This window comes from Hibiscus syriacus, unplaced genomic scaffold (genome assembly GCF_006381635.1).
Source record: "Hibiscus syriacus cultivar Baekdansim isolate YM2019G1 unplaced genomic scaffold, ASM638163v2 tig00112349_pilon, whole genome shotgun sequence".
NCBI classification, from domain to species: Eukaryota; Viridiplantae; Streptophyta; class Magnoliopsida; order Malvales; family Malvaceae; genus Hibiscus; species Hibiscus syriacus.
Window position 1 is genome coordinate 1272673 of NW_024063310.1, and position 25938 is coordinate 1298610.

General features: G+C 33.4%; 2 protein-coding genes and 1 pseudogene across 2 annotated transcripts; all 3 read right to left on the reverse strand.

The window, feature by feature from the left end:
- Positions 1 to 16676: 16676 nt before the first annotated feature.
- Positions 16677 to 19207, reverse strand: LOC120178398 (annotated as a pseudogene).
- Positions 19208 to 19488: 281 nt separating this feature from the next.
- Positions 19489 to 21123, reverse strand: LOC120178426 (aldehyde oxidase GLOX1-like). The gene has a single exon (XM_039184271.1). It carries the CDS (start codon positions 20236 to 20238, stop codon positions 19489 to 19491), a length of 750 nt encoding a protein of 249 aa, XP_039040202.1. The 5' UTR covers positions 20239 to 21123.
- LOC120178402 (aldehyde oxidase GLOX-like) lies at positions 20480 to 21127 on the reverse strand. The gene has a single exon (XM_039184256.1). It carries the CDS (start codon positions 21121 to 21123, stop codon positions 20515 to 20517), a length of 609 nt encoding a protein of 202 aa, XP_039040187.1. The 5' UTR covers positions 21124 to 21127; the 3' UTR covers positions 20480 to 20514.
- Between the last annotated feature and the right edge of the window lie 4811 nt (positions 21128 to 25938).

Genomic DNA, 25938 nt, shown 5'->3' on the forward strand with positions numbered 1-25938 from the left:
TTACATCACTTTTTTTAGATGATTACTCGAGATACACAAAAGTATATCTCTTAAAAACTTATTTCTTATTTACAAGGTCGAAATTGAGAATCGATTAGATAGGAGAATTAAAAGGGTTAGATTCAATAAAGGTGATGAATACGGATCAAATTTCTTAAAACATGTGTGTGAGAATAATAGTATAATTCATGAAACTTCTGCTCCATACTTTCCTCAACATAATGGTATAGCCGATAGGAAAAATAAAACTTTAAAAGAGATAATGAACTCATTATTGATAAGTTATGGGTTTTCTGACAATATGTGGGGGAAGTCATTCTATCAGTAAATCATATTTTGAACCGAGTACCTCACAAGAAATTAGATTCTACCCCATATGAATTGTGGAAACGATACCCTCTAAATCTATAATACCTAAAAGTGTCGGGGTTTCTGGCTAAAATGGGCTTACCATACTTTAAGAATACCATCATTGGACCTAAAACCATTGTTGCAATGTTTATAGGGTATGCTACAAACAGTGTCGCATACAGGTTCATGTGTTTACAAGACTACTTTATTTGTGAATCTAGGGATGTTGTTTTCTTTGAATATTTTTTCCATTAAAGAAACCTAGATTAAATGAGGAAACAAAAATAGAAAAATTATCATCCAGTTGTTCTAGTGTACATGTTAGGTCTTCTCAAGATATTGAATTTGAGCCTATAAGAAGTAAAAGAAAAAGAATTGAAACATCATTTGTACCAGACTTTATAAGTTTCTTTATTTATGAGATAAATGATTTAGACTCTTTATCTGATTCTATAGCTCAAGCTTTTCTGTTAGATGAGGATCCTAAGACATATGAAAAAGCTATAAGATCTATTGATGGTAGTTTCTAGAAAAGCACTATTAATGATGAACTAAAATCAATAATGTCTAATTATACCTTGGAATTGGTTGACTTGACTAGATGATTTAGAACCATCAACAACAAATGGATCTTCTGAAAGAAACTCAGACCAAATGGTTTTATCCATAGGTACAAGGCAAGGCTAACTATCAAAGAGTTCACTAAAAAATTCGGCCTAGACTTCTTTGATACTTACTCTCTAGTAACGAAATATCCGTGCATTGTTTGCACTAGCCTCCATGCACAAGTTTCAAGTACATCAAATGATGTAAAGACTATGTTTCTAAACGGAGATCTATATGGAGCAACCTCTTGGTTTTGAGGCGTCTGGTATGGAAGGCAAAGTGTGTTGACTTAAAAAGTCACTTTAAGACCTCAAGCAAGCTCTTAAATAGTGGTACGAGAAATTTCACAAAGCTATCCTTAGTTTTGGTTTTGTTGTGAATGGTTTGGATACATGAGTGTATTCAATGATGTTTGGTGCTAATTGTGTCATCATAAGTTGATGACATGTTATTTCCAGTACTAACATTGAGTCCATTAACAAAACAAAAAAGTTTTTATCCACTAAATTTAAGATGACAGATCTAGGAGATGTTGATGTAATCTTAGGAGTCAAAATTACCAGAATTGAGAAAGTGTTAAAGAAATTCGATAGTTTTGATGTCATCAATGTTCGAACTCATTATGACCCTAATATACTTATCTCTAAAAATAAAGGAAGTAACATTTCCCAAATAGAATAAGTTAAAATAATTAGGAGGCTTATGTTCTTAGTGAACTATATTCCACCTAATATTGACTACAATGTGAGCAGACTTAGTAGATATACTCACAACCCAAGTGATAAACATTGGGTTGATTTTTTACGGTTACTTAAGAATCTTAAGGGTACGATGGATTGGAAACTTGAGTTTGTTAGAAAGATATTGTGAAGCCAACTGGGTTTCTGATAATGATAAGGTAAGCTCTACGAGTGGGTATGTTTTTACTTTAGGTGGAGCAACAATCTCGTGGAAATCTTCAAAGCAAACCTATATTACTCGTTCCACTATGGAGTCAGAGTTTATAGCTCTTAACTTAGCTGAGCAAGAAGCTGAGTGGCTCAGAAATTTATTAGCTAAAATTATGTTGTAGGGAAGACTAACTCCTCCAATTTTCTTACTATGTGATTCACAAATTGCGATTAATGTGGCTTTGGGTTAGAAGAGGTACATTCGCATAAGGCAAAAATATGTTAAACACTTAATAAGGAATGAAGTACTCTCTTTAGAGTATGTGAAGTCAGAAAGGAACTTAGCAGATCTGCTTAGCAAAGGGTTAAGCTGAAATTGGTCCTAGATTCATCGAGGGGGATGAATTTAAAGCCCACTGGTTGGGGAATTTATAGTGGATACCCAACTTAGTTATCGAAGTTCAATGTGGTCAAACAAAACCATAAAAAGACTCATAGTGTACATTTACCTACCTATCCCTATGACGAATAATTTACATGTCCATGATGAGCTTGATTACTCTTAATAAATTCATAGCCCATGCTTTGGGTGGTCTTAGTGAGAAAGACTTGATGAATTTACAAACTTTGGTTGAATATTTATTCTTAATAAGTTCATAACTCAGAGTTGAATCAGTAATCCCAATTAAGAATGACAAAATAAACAGTTGAGTTAATCGGTCGATGGAATTGGCCAAGAGGGGGTGAATTGGCAATAAAAATTTTTTGGTGGAAGCTTTTGTAGAAAATTGAAAATATTTGTACAGAGATTTAGAGTGGTTCAACTTTCTCAACCAAAGTCTACTTCCACTACCTTAGCTATCCACACTAAGGATTTTCCAACAAATTCACTAATTTGTTCTTTCCTTTGAGGACAAAGAGTAACCTTACAACTCCATCAAGAATTATACCCCAAATTCTTGAGCACACTCTTTTTCAAAGAGAAATACACACATTTACAAACTTACAAGGAAAACCTCACAAGGTAGATTGTTTGCACAATTCTAGAACAAAGAAAGAACACTCAAGGATAAATACAATAGAGCACAAATGGTGTTCTTGAAAGCACAATGAATATTGAATGAAAAATAGGCTTAAAATACTCAAACAATGAGTTTGATGCTTTCTCTTTGATTCTCTCTTGATTCTTGTTGATTGTTGTTTCTTGTTATTGATCAATGGCTTCTAAGCTTGTTTAAATACTCCTTAAATTGATTCTGAACGTTGAGGATCATTAGTGGAGTCAATAGAGCCTTTAGTGTGTGAAAACAATTAATAAAACAGGTGGGACCGTATGGTGCATCGATGCATAGGGTGTGTGCATCGGTACACTATGTGTAAAATTCAAATATTTCGACCGTTGGAAGACTTAATGCATCGGTACACTAGGGTGTGCATCGGTGCTCTAATTTGCTTCGATGTTTCAAAATAGCCAGAGTGCATTGATGCATGGTTTGTGCATCGGTGCTCTAATTTGCTTCGATGTTTCAAAATAGCCAGAGTGCATTGATGCATGGTTTGTGCATCGGTGCATAAAATCAATTCGATGTTTTAATAAAACTCGGAGTGCATCGATGCATGTCTGGTGCATTGGTGCATAAATTGTATTCGAAATGGGTGTGCATCGATGCATCAAATGAGTGCATCGGTACATCCCATCATAAAATTGATTTTTGGCTCATTTTTTGTTCGAAATATTTTGTGAAAATTGTTTCAAAAATATTTTAAGTATAAAACACAATTTTACATTTTTAGTAAGGATTAAAATTGAACTTTGAAAGACTTGGAGTAATATTTTGATATTCGAATAATTATATTGAATATAGAAAATATTTTGTAAAATCTTAAAATTCATTTAACTTACTTTGTTATATCGAAACATCAAAATGTTTTCAACAATCTCCCCCTTTTTGATATAACAAAACATTTGAGTAATTTTAAGATTTTTAAGAAAATCATTTTGAAATAAAATTTGAGAATTACTCCCCCTTACTGTAATGCACATTCTCCCCCTTTTTGTTAAATTAAAAAGACTCTATTAAAACTATTTTAAAGAAAATTTCTGAAACATAGCCAATTGATACTTTTAAATATATTTTAAGCTGCTAAGATCACAATCAAGATAAAGTTTAGTCATTAGTTTCATAATTCAATATTCATAATGTGAAATGGCAAAATTGGTCATAATGCAACTAATATACAAAAATAAACATTAAGCACAAAATGAAAATTCAATCATACCAAACATATTAAGTTCAAATATCCAAGCATCCAGAACATAAATCCAAACATATAAGCATCCAAAATCAAACAATCCAAGAACATCAAAATGTTTATCAATCCAAGTTCTAAATCCAAGAAAGTGTGGCAAGTAAAGATCTACTCCATCAGAGGATCAGGAGGAGGAGGATAATGTGCTCGCACTTCAAGCATGAGAGCATCCATACGTTAACGCATTTCTCGTTGAAACTCAGTCAGTTGAGATTCCATGGAGGCAAACCTTAGATCAAATGACTCCATAAATGTTTAAAAATATGGAGGCATTTGTTCCTCATGTTGTGTCGGTTCCAGTGCCGGAGGATCATCGTCGGGTATTTCCTCGTCAATATCTTGCATAAGTTGTTGAAGCTCGGGATCATCATCAGCAGTCGGTGCCGGAAGAGGTGGAGCACGAGAAGAGCTAGGAGCAGGAGGAGCTAATGAAGAACTGGCTCCCGGTGTTTTCTTATTAGGTCGAAAAGCCCATTGTCCAGTTTCCTCATCCAGTTTCCAATCAGCTTTCTTTAAGAAAGTGAGGTTGATTTGGTTTTGAAGAGGGATGGGAATATCAAGAGACACTTTAAGACCAAGTTTGATAAAAATATTAGAGAGAAGACATCCATAAACTAAAGTTTCTATATGTTTGGATGGGACAACATTTATGGTATCTACTAGTTCACTAAAAATAATTTGTGGCAAATTTTTCTTTTTATTATGCTGAATACAATGTATCCACCATAAATCTCTGACACGAAGAGTGGAGTACCTACCTCCGGATGGTCTAAACCACCAAGAGATCATCAAATGAAGGAATTTATCATGATGAGTACGTAAGGTACTGACACTAGCATTAGATTGATAAGGAGATGCCACAATCTCTTTCTCATTATCTAAACCATCGTCATCTAGTCCAAAATGGGTATCGATCGTAGAGGAGTCAATATGAATGAATTGTCCTAAAAGATAGGATCAAATTCCTATGGTTGTGGATCGTCACTCATTTTGAATACATACCGTATTAGAATAGAAAATGTGGACTAATTGATGGTAGACAATAGGTTTTAGGTGAAAGAGATTATCAAACTTCCATAAACGAAGGGTAGGAAGATATTCGAAGTTAATATCTTTCATTGCTTGAATAGAGGGAATAAGCTCTTCCCGAATTTTATAAGACTCAAAACAGTTATGGTACCTATGATAACACTCTTCTCTACGTCGACCAGGTACATTAAAACATGAATAGAGAATGGTCATATTTGAGTCATTAAGGTTTGGATTTTGAGGTTGAGGAGGAATGGAAGGTCGGTGACTTGAACGACTCGATGAAGTCCTAGGACGCTTAGGGTTTGATAAGGTTTAAGAAATCGGAATAAGGAATATAACCTACAATTTTGAAACAAATGTATGCAATATAATCAATCCCAAAACTCAATTGAGTCCACAATAATTCAAGGTTCTCTAAACCGAATCCTAATGGGCAAAGTTTTGAAAAACTTGAAAACAACTTTTGAAAAATCAATGTGTAGTTTTCAAATTAACATAATTAAAACAAAAACACCAAATTTAAAATTAAATTAAGATTCTTGATTTTTTTATTTCAAAAATTCAAAAAACAATCAATTGAAAAATTGTGAGTTTTTTATGAAATTAGTTGTAAAATTTAGTTTCTAAACATTAAACAACCAATGCCCAACAATATCTTCAACCTAGAACTAATCAAAACTAATTCTAAGTTCATAAATTAATAAAACAGAGGTTTTGAAATATTACCTTGAAAATTTTGGATTTTGTGAGAATGAGATGTTGTTTTGCACGATTTAATGATTGAAGCAGGATTTGTAGTTGAAATGTGAACGAATTCTGATAAAAAAATGTTGGTTTTGAAGCAATTTTGAGAGTGAGAAGAGAAATATGAGAGGTGGCAGAGAGTTTAGGAGTTTGGGGTTTGAGAAAAATGAAGGAAATTAGGCATTTAAACCCAAAACCCGACGGGTGTATCGATGCACGGCAAAGTGCATCGATGCACATTCAAGGAATGCATCGGTGCATCTTCATGATGTATCGATGCATATTCAAAGGATGCATCGATGCACTAGTTAGTGCATCGATGCATTATGCACAAAAATGTAAAAAAAAAATCTGTTTAAAACACTCAAAATGCTAAATTAATTAGCTCTAGTGGTATTGAAAACTCATAAATTGGAAATTAATCATGTTCAATCAATCAAATCTATCTTTAAACATAATTTGAACATTTAATTAATTTTCACTTAAGAATCATAAACTCCCCTAACTAATAGCAAAGAATGCAATCAGAAGTGTTATTTTTATAAGCACTTTTCAATTCTAATTAAAAATGCTAAACACTAAGTCAAGGTAGGTTGGTTAAACCTAATTCTCTCCTAAGTGTCCAAATCTTTCTTTATCTAAAAGTTTTGTAAAGATATCCTCTAATTGATTCAAAGTATCAACATATTCTAGAACTATATCTTCTTTAGTGACATGATCTCTAATGAAATGATGTCTAATTTCAATGTGCCTAGTTCTAGAGTGTTGGATAGGATTTTTAGTGAGAAAAATAGAGCTAGTATTGTCACATTTGATAGGAATGGTACCTACTTCAATTACATAATCAAAAAGTTGTTGTTTCATCCATAAAACTTGTGCACAACAACTATCGGATGAAATATTTTCCGCTTCAGTGGTAGATAATGCAACACAATTTTGTTTCTTTGAAAACCAAGAAATCAACATATTTCCAAGGAATTTGCAAGTACCGGAGGTTCTTTTCCTATCTAATTTGCATCCTCCATAATCCGCATCAGGGAAGGCATGCAAGCTAAAGCTAGAGTCTCTATGATAACAAAGTCCTAAACTAGGAGTGTCCTTAATGTATCTAAAGATTCTCTTAACAGCTAGTAAATGTAATTCCTTAAGACATGATTGAAACCTAGCACATAAGAAAACACTAAACATAATGTTCGGTCTACTTGCGGTTAGATAAAGCAAAGAGCCAATCATTGACCTATATAATTTAACATCCACACATTTACCTCATTCATCTTTGTCAAGCTTTGTTAATGAGCTCATTGGAGTGTCATGAGGTTTCCCATTTTTCAGTCCAAACTTCTTGAGCATATCCTTGACGTATTTAGCTTGATTGATGAAGTTGCCATCTTTTCTTTGCTTGATTTTGAGTCCCAAGAAAAATGAGAGCTCCTACATCATGCTCATCTCGAATTCATTTTGCAATTAGCTTAGAAAATTCTTGGCAAAGAACATCATTAGTAGAACCAAATATTATATCATCAACATAAATTTGAACTACTAATAAATATTTACATTTATGCTTTAAAAATAATTTAGTGTCAACCTTCCCTTTTGAAAAACCTTTTTCAATTAAAAAAGTTAACAATCTTTCATACCAAACTCTAGGAGCTTGTTTTAAACCATAAAGTGCTTTTGTCAATTTAAAAACATGATTTGGAAATTTTGAATCTTCAAAACCAGGAGGTTGTTCCACATACACTTCTTCTTTTATAAAACCATTTTAAAATGCACTTTTAACATCCATTTGATATAATTTAAACTCATTGAAACATGCGAATGCTAATAACATTCTAATTGCTTCCATTCTAGCTACGGGAGCGTATGTTTCATCATAGTCTATTCCCTCTTCTTGAGTATACCATTGAGCAACAAGTCTAGCCTTGTTTCTCACTATATTACCACTTTCATCAAGCTTATTTCTAAATACCCATCTAGTACCTACAGTAGATTTATTACTTGGCCTTTCAACTAATGTTCATACTCTACTTCTCTCAAATTGATTTAACTTTTCTTGCATAGCCATGATCCAATGTTCATCATTTAATGCTTCTTTAATATTATTAAGCTCTATGCATGAAATAAATGCAACATAATTACATATATTTCTAAGAGAAGATCGAGTTGTTACCCCTTTGGATGGATCACCTATTATTTCACCATCCTTGACATAGTTGTATTCCCTTGACTAAGAGACTTCATTTTCTTCAATGGTTGGATTCTTGAGAGGATCTTGAGTTTCCTCATCTTTTATTTCTTCCTTTGATGATGGTTCTCCAACGTCATGTCTAACGTCATTTATGTGTATAATACCTACATCATCATTCACACAATAATCCTTCCTCGGAAGGGGATTATCATCGAAAACAACATGTATAGACTCTTCTACAACTAAATTTATTTTATTAAATACTTGATAAGCTTTAGAATTTAAGGAATAACCCAGAAAAAATTCCTTCATCACTGTTAGCATCAGATTTACCAATATTTTCTTTATCGTTGTTTAAAACAAAACATTTACATCCAAAAGGATGAAAATAGCTAATGTTAGGCTTTTTATTTTTAAAAAGTTCATATGGAGTTTTCTTCAAAATAGGCCTAATCATTACTCGATTAATAACATAACAAGCGGTATATGTGGCTTCCGCCCAAAAATATTTTGGCAAATTGTTTTCACAAAGCATGGTTCTAGCCATTTCTTCTAAAGTTTGATTTTTCCTCTTAACAACTCCATTTTGTTGAGGGGTTCTAGGTGCTGAAAAATTATGGCTAATACCATTAGAATTACAAAATTCAATAAATCCAAGATTTTCAAATTCAATCCCATGATCACTCCTAATACTAGTTATGGGGTAACCTTTTTCATTTTGGATTACTTTTGAAAACGTGATGAATTTTTCTAATGCTTCATCTTTAGTACTTAAGAATAGAACCCAAGTATATCTAGAGTAGTCATCTACCAAGACAAATGCATATTGTTTTCCACCTAAGCTAGTAGTCCTAGATGGCCCAAAAAGATCTAAATGGATCAATTGTAACACTCTGCTGGTGGATATGTCATTAATGAATTTAAAAGAAACTCGCTGTTGTTTTACTTTAGCACAAGCATCACAGATTTTATCATTATCAAATTTTAGTTTAGGCAACCCATTTTAGTTTAGGCAACCCTCGAACTAAATCTCCTTGAATTAACCGTTGCAAAACACTCATACTAGCATGTCCTAGTATCCTATGCCATAACCAAATATCATGCTCATCCTTAGCAACTAGGCATAAATTAGTAATATCTATAGAGTCTAAATGCACCATGTATATGTTTCCTATTTTATGACCATCAAACATAATCCGATTAGATGCAATGTCAATAACTTTACAACCATTAATTTCAAACATGACATTTAATCCCTTATCGTAAAATTGACTAATACTCAATAGATTATGCTTTAAACCATTCACATATAAAACATTGTTAATTTGTATGGAATATGTATTACCTATAGTACCTAAACCTTCAATGTGACCTTTTCAGTTATCACCAAAAGTCACTTCTCATCCATTTTTGGCGTTGAGCTCTATGAACCGGCTTTTTTCTCCAGTCATGTGTCTTGAGCATCCACTATCAAGGTACCATGAGTTTGAATTTGCTTCTTGTGCCTTGTAGCAATGCTTATTTCCCTACAAACATAGATTAATTTTTTTATTTTTGGTACCTAAATTCTTTTGGGTACATATTCATTAGTCTCCAATATTATAGTCCCCTTAGGTATCCATTTGTGTAGGATATCCTTATCTTTAGTAGTAATGAGTTCTTTAGGAACCCATATACTTCTAATAATTTTTTCATTAGAGGTTCTTCGGGGACCTCTATGATTGTAGTTTTTAAAACTTTTTCTAACAAAGTTGGATTTTGAATTTTCTCCCTTTTCAAAACGTTTTGATCCAACTTTATCAAAAGAAGCTTTAAGATCATCAATTTTCTTTTGATGATTATCATTGACTCTTAAAAGTAGATTATACAAATTAATATTTTTCTTTTCAAATTCATTTAATTTGATTTGCAATTTTTGGATCTTACTTTCAAGATCATTTGTTTGTTTTGGACATAAGACTATTTTCACTTTTTAATTTTGAAATATCTTTTTTGTATTTTGAAAATAAAGTCTTATAATCCGAAGTCAACCCATTATAATCCTCTAATAACTCATCATAAGATAATTCATCTGAATCGAATGAGTTAGAGGTTACCTTAGAATCTTCCCCGAATATCATCAAGCACAAGTTTGCTACTTCTTATTCCTCTTCATCGGAACCTTCTTCATCGCTCCATGTAGCCACGTGAGCCTTGTGCTTATTCTTTGATTGACCTTTTCTCTTCAATTGTGGGCAATCATATTTGACATGCCCTAGTTTTTTGCATTCATAGCAAATGATCAGGTCCTTCTCTTTCGGTTCATTCTTGAAGCCTTCATTTCATTTGAATTTTCTTCCTCGGTTTGGCCTCATCAATTTTCTGAACCGTTTGGCAAAAAAGTCATTTCCTCATCATCGTCATCTTCATCCGAATCGCTCTCATCTTTTGTTGATTTAAGAGCAACTCCCACGTTCTTCTTATTCTCTGTCTCCTTCTTTGGCTTGTCTCTTTTCTCAAGGTCTTTCTTTTCTTTAAGAATCATTTCATGTGTGAGGAGAGAGCCAATAAGCTCATCGAGGGTCAAGGATTTTAAGTTCTTAGCCTCGATGATCGTCGTCTTCTTTGATTGCCAAGCTTTTGGAAGAGAGTAAACTAACATCCTTACAAGCTTGTCATTTGGAATAATTTCTCTATATGATTTGAGACTATTGACAATCGTGGAGAATCTATCCGTCATAGCTTTGACATCTTCATCCGGTTTCATCCTGAAATTTTCATAGCTATGAGTTAGAAGACTAATTTTAGATTCTTTTACCTCGTTTGTGCCTTCATGAGTGACTTATAGTTTGTCCCATATTTCCTTGGAGGTTGTACAAGATGAAATTCTCCCGTATTCATCCGGTCTAAAAGCACAAAAAATAATATGGATAGCTTTGGAGTTGAACTGGAACATTCTTGAATCTTCTTCACTCCATAATCTTTGATGAGTGGAAGGTTTGATGTATCCGTATTCTATGATATTCCATGCTCCCATGTCACTTGCTTGAATGAAATACATCATTCTATTCTTCCAATAAGCATAATTAGCTCCATTGAAGAAAGGAGGCTTGTTGACGGGCATTGAATCGAGAACTAAGTCAGAGTTTGAAGCGCCGACCATTGATGACTTGAATATCTATGTAACTCTTCCTGAATCGACTCAAGAGGTGATTAAACCTTCAAATGAGTAAGGCTCTGATACCAATTGTTGAGTTAATCGATCGATGGAATTGGCCACGAGGGGGTGAATTAGCAATAAAAAATTTTTGTGGAAGCTTTTGCAGAAAATTAAAAATATTTGCATAGTGATTTAGAGTGGTTCGACTTTCTCAACCAAAGTCTACGTCGACTACCTTAGCTATCCACACTAAGGATTTTCCAATAAATTCACTAATTTGTTCTTTCTTTTGAGGACAAAGAGTAACCTTGCAACTACTTCAAGAATTATACCCCAAATTCTTGAGCACACTCTTTTTCAAAGAGAAATACACAAATTTGCAAACTTACAAGGAAAACCTCACAAGGTAGATTTTTTGCACAATTCTAGAACAAAGAAAGAAAACTCAAGGATAAATACAATAGAGCACAAATGGTGTTCTTGAAAACGCAATGAATATTGAATGAAAAATAGGCTTGAAATGCTCAAACATTGAGTTTGATTCTCTCTTGATTCTTGTTGATTGTTGCTTCTTGTTATTGATCAATGGCTTCTAAGCTTGTTTAAATACTCCTTCAATTGATTTTAACGTTGAGGATCATTAGTGGAGTCAATAGAGTCGTTAGTGTGTGAAAACAATTAATGAAACAGGTGGGAGCATATGGTGCATCGATGCATAGGGTGTGTGCATCTGTACACTATTTGTAAAATTCAAATATTTCGACCGTTGGAAGACTTAATGCATCGGTACACTAGGGTGTGCATCGGTGCACTAATTTGCTTCGATGTTTCAAAATAGCCAGAGTGCATCGATGCATGGTTTGTGTATCGGTGCATAAAATCAATTCGATGTTTTAATAAAACTTAGAGTGCATCGATGCATGTCTGGTGCATCGGTGCATAAATTGTATTCGAAATGGGTGTACATCGATGCATCAAATGAGTGCATCGGTACATCCCTTCATAAAATTGATTTTTGGCTCGTTTTTGGTTCGGAATACTTTGTGAAAAGTGTTTCATAAATATTTTAAGTATAAAACAAAATTTTACATTTTTAGTAAGGTGTAAAATTGAACTTTGAAAGACTTGGAGTAATATTTTGATATTCAAATAATTATATCGAATATATAAAATATTTTGTAAAATCTTAAAATTCATTTAACTTACTTTGTTATATCGAAACATCAAAATGTTTTCAACATAAACTTATCGTTAGAAAAGTTTGAGTTTTATAAAACTCTTAATGAATTCAATTCCAAAAGTTTGGATGGTCCTAGTAAGAAGAACATGTCAAATTTATCGATTAATGAGGTTGAATATTTATTGTTAATAATTTCTTGTCCCATAGTTTGGGTGGTTCGTTTATAAAAAAAACTTGAAGAAAATCACCGTAACCTTTGAGAGGTGCCATTGTAAAATGCTCTTAATTATTTCATAGCTCGGTTTAAGGGTGATTTATATTAAGATAAACCTAATGAAATAACCTACGTAAGTGAGAAGAATTAGCCACCTTCTATGAAAAACGTTGGGCCATTTTTCTAATACACTTACTAAACTCCTGTAGTAAGATGGCCAAATATATACTTGTGTATATATATCTTACACATCGAGGACTTCAGTCGATGAAGGGGTTAGTTGTGTGTTATGAGTTTACTCCTATCTTGGAAAGTTCAACACTAGTTTCACTTATCTAAGAGAATGATTTCTCATCTTCACTATGTACTAGTTCAAGATACGTTCACTAGTGCTTAAGCAACTAGTTTCGCTATTGCTCTTCTAGAAAGATTATATTTTGAGTTTTGGAATAATTCTTTCACATTAGTGAGGGAATGTTGGTAATACGTAAAAACACTACCCTACATTGAGTGGGAAATATCATTGTCTTGGGTATTTATAGTGTTCAATCTTCTTTCCCTTGTTGAGTGATAGAGAACATAGGGAAAATCTAATGCTCGTACTCATGGATATGGACAAGGTCGAGGTCGAGGTCGTGGCTCGTGGCTCGTGGCAACACGTGTCTTGAATATGTCCGCATGGATACTATCTTTTTGGAGAAAATTCACATAGAATTTTATGAGCAAATAAAAGATAGTGAAAGAATTTTCAGTATGATATTTATAGGTTGCGTTCGATTTAAATCTCAGAGGTAACAGCTGAGATTAATTAGTTGTCTTTTGATTTCTGAAATTTAAAATCTGAGTAATCAGTTTCATAAATTATGTCTATGAAACGTTAGGTGTATTTGGACAAAATTTCAGCTTTCTTCAGCTGTTTATTATGCCATTTACAAGAGTTATAACTTGAGTTATAACAATAATTACCAGAGAGTTACAAAAGTAATTAAAAACGACTGGAAATTATATCTCGAACTTGGATTCCTTTGAGGCTAGGTTCATTCGTTTATTTCAGCAGTTTCAACTAGAGATTAAATTCAGAAATCAAATCAGATTTATTTTTTATTTTTGCATGGACAATTTTGTCCTTAAAATTAGCCTATAAATAGAGAGGTTTTCTAAGCTTCTCAACTCACTCTCAAATTCACATATCCTTTCAATACTCAAAGCTTCCTAAGCTTGCTTACATTTCCTCTGGTGATTTAGAAGAGTAGTACCATTGTAGTCCACTCTAAATTCGGGTGTACGAATTCTCGGAGCGATTATGTTAACCTCGGGGGAACGATCTACTTGAAGTAGTGATTACACACATCAAGGCGAATTTGTTTCTAAAGCAGTGGTTTTCACCATGACACTGATTCAGTTGTTCAGTTCTTTCGATTATATTTTTATTTTTCATGTCAATGCTAACACCTCATTTTGTAGTCTAAATTTCCAACATAACGCTCAAAATTGAACGTTATGTTTTGAAGATTTGAAAGTTTAGGTATTAAAACGAACCAAAATTGATAGTTTAGGTACTAATCGCGTTAAGTTTTTAACGGCGGGATACTAAAATAAAATAAAAACTAAATATTAGGTATGATTTTGACTAAATTTAAAGTTTAGGTATTAAAACGGACTAAAACTGATAGTTTAGATATTAAAATGTGTAATTTACCTTTTTATAAAGTAGAATGATAAACTTTGATAAATTTAATAATTGTTTTAATAATATTATGATAATTATTTTGTAATAGTTTGATAAATTTAATAGTTTTCTATAGTATCATGATGATCATTTTATATAAATTTAATAAATTTAGTGATTATATTATAATTTTTAAAAAATTATTGATAAAATACCTTTTAAAAATAGTTCAATGATCATAATGTACTTTAACCTTTTATAATTATAATTTTTTAATTTAAATTAACTTGTTTACCTCCTCAAATCAATCAGCAGCCGATCATGTTCTTCTGTATCTTTTTATGGTAAAATGATTTTATAACTCCTTGTACTTTAGTAGATATTTTATTTTGATCCCTACACTGTACACTCTTTAAAATGTGGCTAGAAAGACTAGTAAAATGTTGATTTTTACAATGGATGAAAATGATAAATTTAATAAGATGGACTTAATTAAATGATTTCAATTTTTTTAAAGTGATACGACATAACGACGACATATTGAGTGACTCAATATTGCTTAAACTAACGTCATATCATATAATTAACAAACTTTTTACGAGTGTTGTAAAAATGATCATTTCGATCTTGTTTTTTGCAATGTACAAATGTCTTTCTTGCTTGTTTTTGGGACTAAAATGAAATATATGGTATAGGGCATGGACTGAGAGTATTTTTACCTTTCTTTTCCTCAGTGACTATTGGCTCAATGGGAGAGACGGGTCCAATTAGGCAACTTGTCAGCTCACGTAGACAATCCAATTATTTATTCACAGAACATCAACTGTTTCGTACAGACACGAACCTTCTGTATTTTTATAGGTCTAATTGTGCTCTCAGTCATTATACTTTTACATATTTAAAATTTTATATCTTAACTTTTGATTCAAGGAATTTAGTTCTTCCTCTTTTTGTTGTTGGTAAAATAGACTGCAGAATCACACCGTTAGCATATAATACATCACAAGACCGCAAAATATATCATAATTTTATTTCTAAGAACGTTTAAATGTTGATACTTTCTAGATAAAATGTCACAATTATGGAGTTATTTTGTAACATTATCTTACTTTCATATGTTTGATTTTTTTTTAATTTTATAAAGACACAATTGTATTATAGCAAATTTTGATATTTTACAATTTTATTTTATTATAAAATATTTTAAGGACCTCATTAAAAAAATAACACATGACCTCCACATATTTTTGGCACAGGGTTAATAGGTTTTAGGATTTGATATCTTAAATGGCTAAACTTTCTACTTAAATGAGATACATGCATATACAATAAATATAACTCATTGGATGAGATGGGTCAAATTAGGCAACTTGCTAGCTCACGAGAATTCATTGTATTCTGTCGTGTTTTCTATAAGCTAATTAATTGAATTATGTAGGTAGAGACTAGGGTTGTGAAACCTTGTCGATGATGGTCGGGACCGGTTCGACGAGAATGTCCTAGTGCGAGGCGCCGTGGTTGTCGAGCTCTGTCTCGAGAGAATTTCGGTAGACCGATAATCAATATAAAGAAGATTTGTAATGACAGCATAACAAAGCAAATGAGATTAGGCAAGGCCAAAGAGCACAATACGAATGTTAAGCTCCAAATTACCCTAATGATCTTTTCCGAAATTATATTTCCATATTTGGTTCACGAAAAACATCATTATCAGGTAATAATTTATTACCAATAGTAGCATTTTTGAGTTAAAATGGTGAGAATATCATTACATCTAAATTCTTAGATAATGAACATTTCTTACCATTTTGGACATAATTACCCTTGAAATAATAATTTTTTTCCTTATCAATTCTTATTCTTCGTGTTTTACTCAAAATTATAAACTTAATAATAATAATAATATACAAATAGTTTAATTTAATAAAATATTATTAATAAATTTGAGTAATTAAAATTATTTTATATTTTTAACATTTAGTATATTAATTATTTTATAATTTTATGGGTGAAAATATTATTATTGTAAAATTGTAATTATTTATAATAATATTTAATTTTGAGTTATTAAAGAATAGATCTTATACATTAAAAATTAATATATTTGTCCACTTGAGATCACAATATTATTTTTATATTATATTATATTATATATAAATAGATATGATAATTATGAAAATTATTTAAAATTATAAGTTTGATATACTAATTATATTAATTATATGTTAAATATATTTTTTCTTTAAACTTAGATAGTGTAATAATTAAAATATTTTTATAAATTTTCATTCAAATATTTATAATTTAATATTAAAATTTTACTGGTTAAAAAATATATATAGAACAAGGATAATTTAGTAAAATATACATCAAAATAATCTTATATTCCTCCAATTAAACATTATAATCTTACACTCCTATTAAGCAAACCAAACAAAGTAATACAACATTCCCAGAGTAATGTTACATTTCGATAATCTTATTCCCAAAAGTAATCTTACATTCCGTGAATCAAATGTACCAAATCTATTCGCACAATGAGCATCTTATCGTATGGCATGACATCACCTATATATCAATGGTGTAGAACACTTTTGTCATCCCCTTCTTGGTTCCAATTCGAGGGACCTGGAAAAGATAATCAGATCATATGAATGGAAGCTTTAAATACAAGTATCCAACGGATATTTGGACTCGGGTATGAGCATATAATTCTTCAGATATATACCTGTATCTGGCACTCATTATAATTCGATTTATATTGTCAGCACGCATGGTCAGGCATGAGAGTAAGATGATACATATGAGTGCCATTAAATGATTTCAAATTATCATTTTTTTCAAGTGATAATTGATGATATACCTTCATACTTATGATCTCTGAAATATCGGAAACGTGGGATCCGCCACAAGGGCAACCAGGGTTGTCTTCTAACTTAATGATACAAGGATTGCTGCCCTGGACGAGACTCAAAAACAAGGCCATCATTAGCAACAACAAAGAATCGGATTCTGAATTCTATCAGGATTTCAGTCATTGCGTAGTGTTCCCGACTCTACCGAAGTACCGATCCCCTGAGCTTTATAACTGCTATTTACAGGCGACAACGGCATAAAACATCCTTACCAGGGAACTGTAATCCGGAAGAGAACCGCCACAAAGCTCAGCAGATTCTTCATATGGTAATACCGCTGCATAGACCTGAAAGAAACCAGGATGAGGTTCACAAACAAATGCTCTGCAACATAACGAAAAGTCACGTGACAGATCTAAATGATACTTACTTTACCTCCTTTAGATGTCAAGTCACTAACTTCTATCTCTATTTCCCTTTGCTTGTTTTGAATTCATTCGGTGGAATCGTGCCCTTATATTCCACAAATGGCCTGAAAAAGAAAACGAACTTCAAGAATGCTACTTTTATACACCCGTCTTTGCATATAAGAATAAAGGTTGATGTAATATGAACATCGGAATCGAAGATTCAACAGAAAGATCCTCGTAACAGTTCAACCGTTAATTATACGACTAACTAAAGGTGTCCAACTATATTACTTTGACACTTCAATTTCCGGAAACATCTTAGGACATGGATATGAGAATATAATTCTCCAAGCACCCTCCAAATGCATAGAAAAACTTTGAAGTAAATAAATATACACATGTTAGATATATACCCATATCTGACTCTCACACTCGAATCTAAATAGCATGTAAGTCCAACAACACAGAGAAATAGGAAATTAATCCCAAACAATCATGATAAGCTCCTCCTTTTCAGTACTATATCAAACAACATAGAGGGTCTATCTTTATGCAGATTACATGCAAGTTTGAAGCTTTTTTCCTGTGGCAATTAGTCCACAAGTACTGGTTGATCGAAAGCTTACCCGTCCGGAAAATGGTAGCCTTTACCCGGCTCCAAAAGCCCCAAACCAACATTCCTCGTGCAAACATCAAGCAAATGCCCAGCTGAGTGCAGCCTGCTCAACAACAGTCAGCAGTAGTTGAAGATAAATAGTAAATATAGCCAAGAAAATGATCGAAAACAATTGAAGGAGCTTAAACAGTAAGACAACAAGAAACAAACAGAGGAAATGATCTTAAACCAGCAAATCACAATAAATTCATAATAATTATAGAAACTTTTTTATACTGAAAATGCAATGTAAATAGATGAAGAGAATTCCCCTCCAAACCAACTACCTAGAATTCAGCATCCTCCTTGATTCATCCACTTGCAAAATCACTTCTTTCCCTTGCCCTTGCTCTAATTCATTTTCCATGGTGGAATCCTCAGGGACTCCATAATGAAACACCTTTGAACCAAAGGAAAAAAACCCAGAATTATTCTTCAAAAACAAAGGGTTGTAAACTTTATACAAGTGAACTTACAATCTGAAAACAGATTATCAATAGAAAATACAAATAAAATATCTAAATTATACGAGAATTTGATCCAACATCACTACTTACAACTCCATCTTTTGATCGAACATCTTGCACGCAGAATCTGAGGTTGGGATTTGTGACACTAACGAAACCAGTATCAGAAGGTTGACCACTACCTTGTGGATGGAAGATCGTGTTATCCAAAACCAAAGCTTTCCTTCCATCTTCACCCTGAAAAGTGAAACCCCATATAAGAAAATTAGGGAAAATCATGAATTTTATTGATCAATGAATATGAACAAAAAGAAACCCAGAGAGGAAATGGAATAAAGGAGTGACCTCGAAGTAGTGAACAAGTGTGGCTTTGGATTGAAGTTTGAACATTTGATCATAGTATTCAAGCATTGTTGGGGTCGTTACTTCCATGGCGGAACCCTTCACCGTGTTTCCCGCTGCGTCAAGGTCGTTTAATGTCTTGGACCCCCGCAGTCAAGGGCTACTAACATTTTGATATTTGATCGATGGTATTGACTGAGTTTGTATAAATGGATAAACTTGGTAAATAGTCCCTCTACGAATTATAACATTATAAATTAATGTGGTCAAACTGCATTTTAACTCCAAGAATAATGCAATAACCGTACACATGGAATCATCAAACCTTTAAAAACATAAAAAGCACAGACATCATATTATCAAGCAATGCTTTACAACAAATCACAGACCTTATTTTAGAAATTTGAATGAATGTTTTTTCCCTTCTTCCTTTAGTTTACGATAACTTGATCCAAATTCCTTTACTGGGAATGTCTTGATGAACCACAAACAGAAGATAAAACCCTGACGGCGCCAGATTTCCCGAAATCGGCATGGTGGCCTCAACGTTAAACGTTGAGTTCCCCAAAGCTGTGGCTTTTTCGTTCCCAAGAACAAGCAACCTTTGATTCATCGAAAACGAATGTGTGTTGAAAGCTGGTGCAAACATTGTTACCGATATTGACTTTCCATCCACATTTCCACCTGCAAGAATCATCAATTGGATCGTATATTTCTTCCCGTATCTCATCCCCGACATCGACTTCGGAGCGACGATCGTCGGTCGCAGGTTGTCGAATTTAGTGTCTAAGTAAGCCGGTGAGAATGCTTCTAAGCTTAGTTCTGTAGGGAAAAGTACGCCGGTGAAGTTGTAAAACGCGTGAGGATTGCTTCCGCCGACTAAAACCCTCCCGTCACGTAATAAAGCCGCCGTGGAATGATACATACGGGGGATGGTTGTCGGGTTTTGTGTCTCGAACCGTGACCCGATAGCGTTATCGGGTCGGTACAAAACGGGACTCAAAACTGGGTTTCGACCTTGTTCCCATCCTGCTGAACCGGAACCTGCGCCATTGATGAGCAAGACATTGCCGTTTGGAAGCAGTATCATATCACCCATGACTCTAGCTAAGGGCATCGTCTCCATGACCCATTGTGGATTCGGGTCGGTTATAGTGATCCGTGCGCATGTATCCAATGCTTTCATGAAAACACCTTTTAAAGATTGGAGGTAAGCTCCTTTACGAGCACCGCCACAAACTAGAACTTCAGCTTGAATGGCCGGAGCTTTCAAGTTCTTCAACGGAAGCAAAACGGCGGACCCTGTGCTCGGATAGCTTTGAGGCTCACCGCCAGGGATTGTGGGATAGTTTCTGACGACTTTATTGTTGACATAATCGAACAAGATGGCTCGATTGTTTGCGAAAATGAATAAGTTTCCTTCAACGTTGAGGAAAACGAAAGGGTAGAGATTGTTCTCCACTCATTTGTCGTTGGTTTCCGACAAGAAAGGTAAATTGATCTTATTAGCGACGATGTTTTTAGGGACGAACTCATAGTTAAACTGTCCTCGACCACCGATAATGATTTGTCTTCCGTCGGGAAATAAATGGTTAGAAGCATACCATCTTTTCACCGCCAATCCATTTGGTATTTCATTCCAATCGCATGTCCGGCAGGGGTTGAACACCCTGACCCTACGGTCACCGTCATTGAAACCACCTGTTTGGACCAAGTTACCGTCGCGCATGATGCTGCCTGAAGAGCACCAAACATCGGTTTGGACCATGAGAGCCCTGAATTTATTGGCGAAAACATCGTACTCGGCTGAATGAGCTGTGCAATCCACTTTGAGCGCCGTGTCAGTTGAATCATTGCGGCATTTCCCTCCGGGAAGTGGCAAATTTGACGGCCCGAAATCGGTTCTATCGAACATAATCACACGGTCGTTATTAAGGAGCTGCATGTGCATGGCTGAGATGCCGATGCTTTTTTGTAGGAGTTGCCAACTGCCATCTGAGGCGTAGGTCAGGGAGGCAAAGAGGAACTGAAGAAGAAGAAGAATTGAGAAAATGAATGTCGGGGCTGACATTTTTGTTTTGATTGGGTTTTTTGTGCTGATTATCGAAACCATTCAATTTGATCCTATTTATAAATACTACGTGAAGGGGAGTAAGATCCTGCTTGAAAGTCTTGTTCTTGTTAATGAAAATGATAGTTTATTTGTTTTAAAATTAGATTATTATGAACTAGGGTAGCTAGTTAGTTGGTTACAACGATTTTGGAATATTATGAATGTTCTAAGGTTTGAAATTTTGGCTTATTCTTCTAAAATTAAAAAGAATATATTATCGATGGTTCAAATAAATGAATTCTTAGTGTTTTTAAGATATAATAATATTTTTTTTATAGAAAGCCGTTAGTTTTATTAAAAATAGAAAATATCTAGAATTACAATGAAGATTTACAAGCATAACCATAAACGTAAACTAAATTACAATTAGGACATTTTCCTATAACCATTAACACAAAAACTAGCCATCTAGATCACACAATGACCATAAAAGGAAAAAGTTAAAAAAACCTAACCAATGCTCAAATAAAATAAAGATACGAACAAATCTGACTGTATCGACAAACTAACCATAAAAGGGGATCTAACTACTGAAAAACAATCGATAAATCGCAAATCAAAGTCAAGCGACGTGAGAAAACTATCCACGAGCGCAAAACGTTTATCCAAATCAATCCTAAGGTCCAAAGCAAGGAAGATCAACAGGATAATAAATAAGCACCATCATGATCAGTCGTGGCAACGTCAAATCTAACCTTGTGAAAAAAGATAAACAAAAAAGGGAAAAACCGTAAGCTACCAAAAGGCAGAGAAAAACGTGTCACAAAGACAGAGATAAACGTTTCATAAAGGCAGAGAACATGTCACAAAGACATAATTATTCTTATTAAAAACTAAAAAAATAAAGAAAAAAATATAACCGAAGGGCGACAACAAACATCAAAATTGGTGTCGCCGCTGGTTAAACAAAATTGAAGAAGAAAATGTTTGATTGATCAATGAAATTAGCATAAGTTGTAAAGAAGAAAAAGAAAAGAGAGAGAGAGGAGGAGGATTAGCCGAGATTTTTAAGGTATAATAATAAAATTAATCTTTAACGATTGTATAAATGATTATTTTGGAGTAAAAAGGTATCATATCTCTTTGTACTTTTGAAAAAGATCAATGTGACATTTATATTATTTTTTATCTCAATGTGACTTTTCAACTCAAAAAAATAAATATAATGTGACCCTTTAATCAACGTTTTTCATCATTGATTGTTATGGTGCTGACGTGGCAGTTCACGATGTTGACGTGGAGATCCACGGTGGTTGATAGTATGGCGGATAACATGACAGATGAGTTAAATTAGTAACTCAAACATGATAGATAGACTACGAGGTCAATACCGTAGACTACCATATCAGTATCGTGAACTACCACGTCATCACCGTAAAGGTCAAAGGATAAAAAATGTTGGTCAAAGGGGCACATTGGGTTTATTTTCTGAGTTGAAGGGTCACATTGAGAGAAAAATAATATGAGAGCCAAATTGGTTTTTTTTTCTTTCAAAAGTACAAGGAACTCTCATATCTTTATGCTTTATTTTAGCTTTTAATTTTTTTAGCATTTTAGGTTTAATATTTTAACTTTTGTTCATAATAACCTTTTTAGATAGAAACCGTTAATTGACTAACATTTAACACATGTTACTATGTGATATTTTCACATATGTTTAATTGATGATGCAACATGTGTCATTTCATCCAAATTGATAATGTGACATGTGTTATGCTATCAATTAAACAACATGAAAAAATTATGTAAACAATATGCATTAATCGTTAGTCAACTAACATTTTCTAATCAACAGAAGTTATTTTAACCAAATATTAAAACATTGGGGGGGCTAAAATGCTCTAAAAAAGCATATGGAGTTGTCGCGGCCGTCTTTCGGTTGGGCCCGGAATTGGGCTTCGACGTGAACTAAATGCTTTAAAGTCGTCACCGACCATTTTAAAAAGAATTTAGGTGGGTCGGGCACCATCTTACCTGATCCGCGTTGTACCAAAAACGTGTCGGGTTCGGGAGTCGGTTACGGTCAAGGAAGGATTAGCACCCTTGAACCGCCCTTTTGGTACCAATTAATTTGGCGGTTGTCTTTAATTGCGAAAAATTAAAATTAAAATTTTAAAACTGATTCAAATTACTTACCTTTGATTGGTTGGAATTCTCTTAAAAAAGTAAAAAAAATGTTAGATAAAAAAATAATAAAAATAAATATTAAATAAATCAAAGAGGAAAAAAAGAAAATAATAAATCAAAAGGAAAAAAGTAAATAAAGGAAAAAAAGTTAAAAAATAAAATTAAAGAGAAAAAAAGAAAAAAAAACAGAAAATACTATTTAATAAAAAAATAAAAAAATAAAAAAAGTTAAATATTAATGAATATGAAAAAAGTTAAGAAAAAAATAAATATTAACAAAGAAATCAAAAAATAAGTAAAAGGATCAAAACGAAAAATTTTAACAAACAGTGGTCGAATCAAAAAAAAGGAAAAAACAAGAATAGTGGCTAAATTGGAACCTGCAAAAAATACCTGGGCCATTTCAAATAAAACATGAATTAGGGACCATAATGCAAAAATAATAAATTCAAAGTCCAAATTGAAATACTGAAAACTGAATTTAGCGACCAAAATGTGAAGAACAAAAATTATAGGGAGCCCTCCCTCCCTAAAACTACATCGTTTTTTGAGGGTATAAATACCCCCATTAGGCCCAAATCCTCTTATTCTTCCTCATTTCTTCATTCCCATCTTCTCTCTAAAAATGAGAGAAAACAATCTCTCCTCTCGCCTCTCTCTAAAACACTCCACCGGAGGGAGCCCTGCTACCGTCAAACGTCGCCGACCACCACTCGCGTCGACCGAAAAAAATAAACCCACCTAAACACTTGTATTGTCACCCTAAACCCTGATCTGAAGTCAAAATCCCACAAAATAGCACGAATCGGTGTAGATCTATGAAAAATCGATCGATTTTCTTTACCTTTTTTGTCGATCTTTCTACTTCTGATGACCCTTGTTCTTTGCTTTGTGTTTTTGATGTTTTGGTTCGTTGTTTTTGGTTAATGCTTGTTTGGTTTATGGTTTGATCGTTCGTCGATCGTTGTTTCACCGTTGTATTTCGATATTGGTTTTCTGATATAGGTTGTTGTATGGTTTGTTTGGTCTTCGCCTATGGGTTTATTGTGTTGTTGGATCTCCTTTGGCAATGTTGATGCCGTTTCGTTTCTATGCTGGGTTCGCCGTAGGTGTTGTCTGTGTATTGTTTTATGTTGGTTCTCTCAATGATGATCGGTTTTCTCTGTTTCGATCTCGGTTTACTGTTTTAATGTTGGTTTCGATCTTGCTCTCGGTTTCCTTTGTTTTATGTTCTGTTTTCGTGCTGTTGATATATGTGTGTTGTGGGTACTGTCTCGACTGGTGATATTGTTGTTCCCCCTTTGCATTGTTGTGGTGGGGTATTTATACCCACCACCGGCAGTTTGTTAGTTCCGAAATACGGGGGGTTATGATCGTTGTGAGGCCGGTTATCCCAGGATGGGTCAATCTCGAGAATCGGTCGGTCGTTTCAGTGTTGACACTGTTGGTCGTTTGGGCACGTGACTTCACGAGCGCCCCTTGATTATCTCCTATACGGCGTTGACTGAGAACTGGGAAACCCTAATCCCTTACTGGGCTGGTTCAGGCCCGTTTTGTGGACTGGATTTGGACTATTGGACAAAAACAAATAAAAAATAAGAAATAAATAAAATAATAATAAGAATAATAATAATATAAAAATATTTAAAAAAACAACATATAATATATAAATTTCCAAAATCTTTTTAAAAACTATATATTATACGTATTTTTAAAAATGTTTTAAAAAACTATATAATATATATATTTTCAAAAATGTTTTAAAAAACTATATATTATATATATTTTCAAAATGTTTTTAAAAACTATATAATATATAAATGTTTTCAAAGTGTTTTCAAAACTATATATTATATAAATTTTTAAAAATGTTTCAAAACTATATATTATATAAGTTTTCAAAATGATTTTAAAAACTATATATTATATATTTTCTAAAATGTTTAAAAAAAACTATATATTATATACATTTTCAAAAACCGTTTGCAAACTATATAATATATATGTATAAAAATAAAATAAAAATATAGACGAAAATGAGTTACTACAGGAGCAAAGAGATCATAAATGATTATTTGTATAAATGTTAGAGACTAATTTTATCGTTATGTATTTTATAGACAGCTAAATATTTTGTTAAGGTGCTAGCCCAACGAACCAAAGACCATGATGGATGTGTTGGCTTTGGCTCGTTTTCATGAGGTCAAAATTGAGGATGCAAAAAAATTATCGGACTGTGAAGAGCGCTCGTGTTGGCTGGGTGGGGATTTGTAGTTCCAAAATAGAGGGTGGGTTAGGGTTGAAGGATACTCGGAGTTGGAATCAAGCTTGTTTGATTCATTTGATTAGACGACTTCTCCTTAATGGCGGCTCGATAGGGATAGCTTGGATTGGTTTATTTGTGCTGAAGGGTAGTTCCTTTTGGCATGTGAAAAGTTTGGCTAATTATGGTTGGGTTTGGAGGTCCTTGCTGAACTTGAGGGACAATAATGTTGCTATTGGGGATGCCCTGGTTGGCCCTTTAACATCGATTGCAGACATTTGGGAGGCTATTCGTGAGCAAGGGGCGAGGGTGCCTTGGATTGATTTAGCACTCTGACCATATCCCCAAGAATTTTGTTATTGCTTAGATGGCAGTCCTTGATA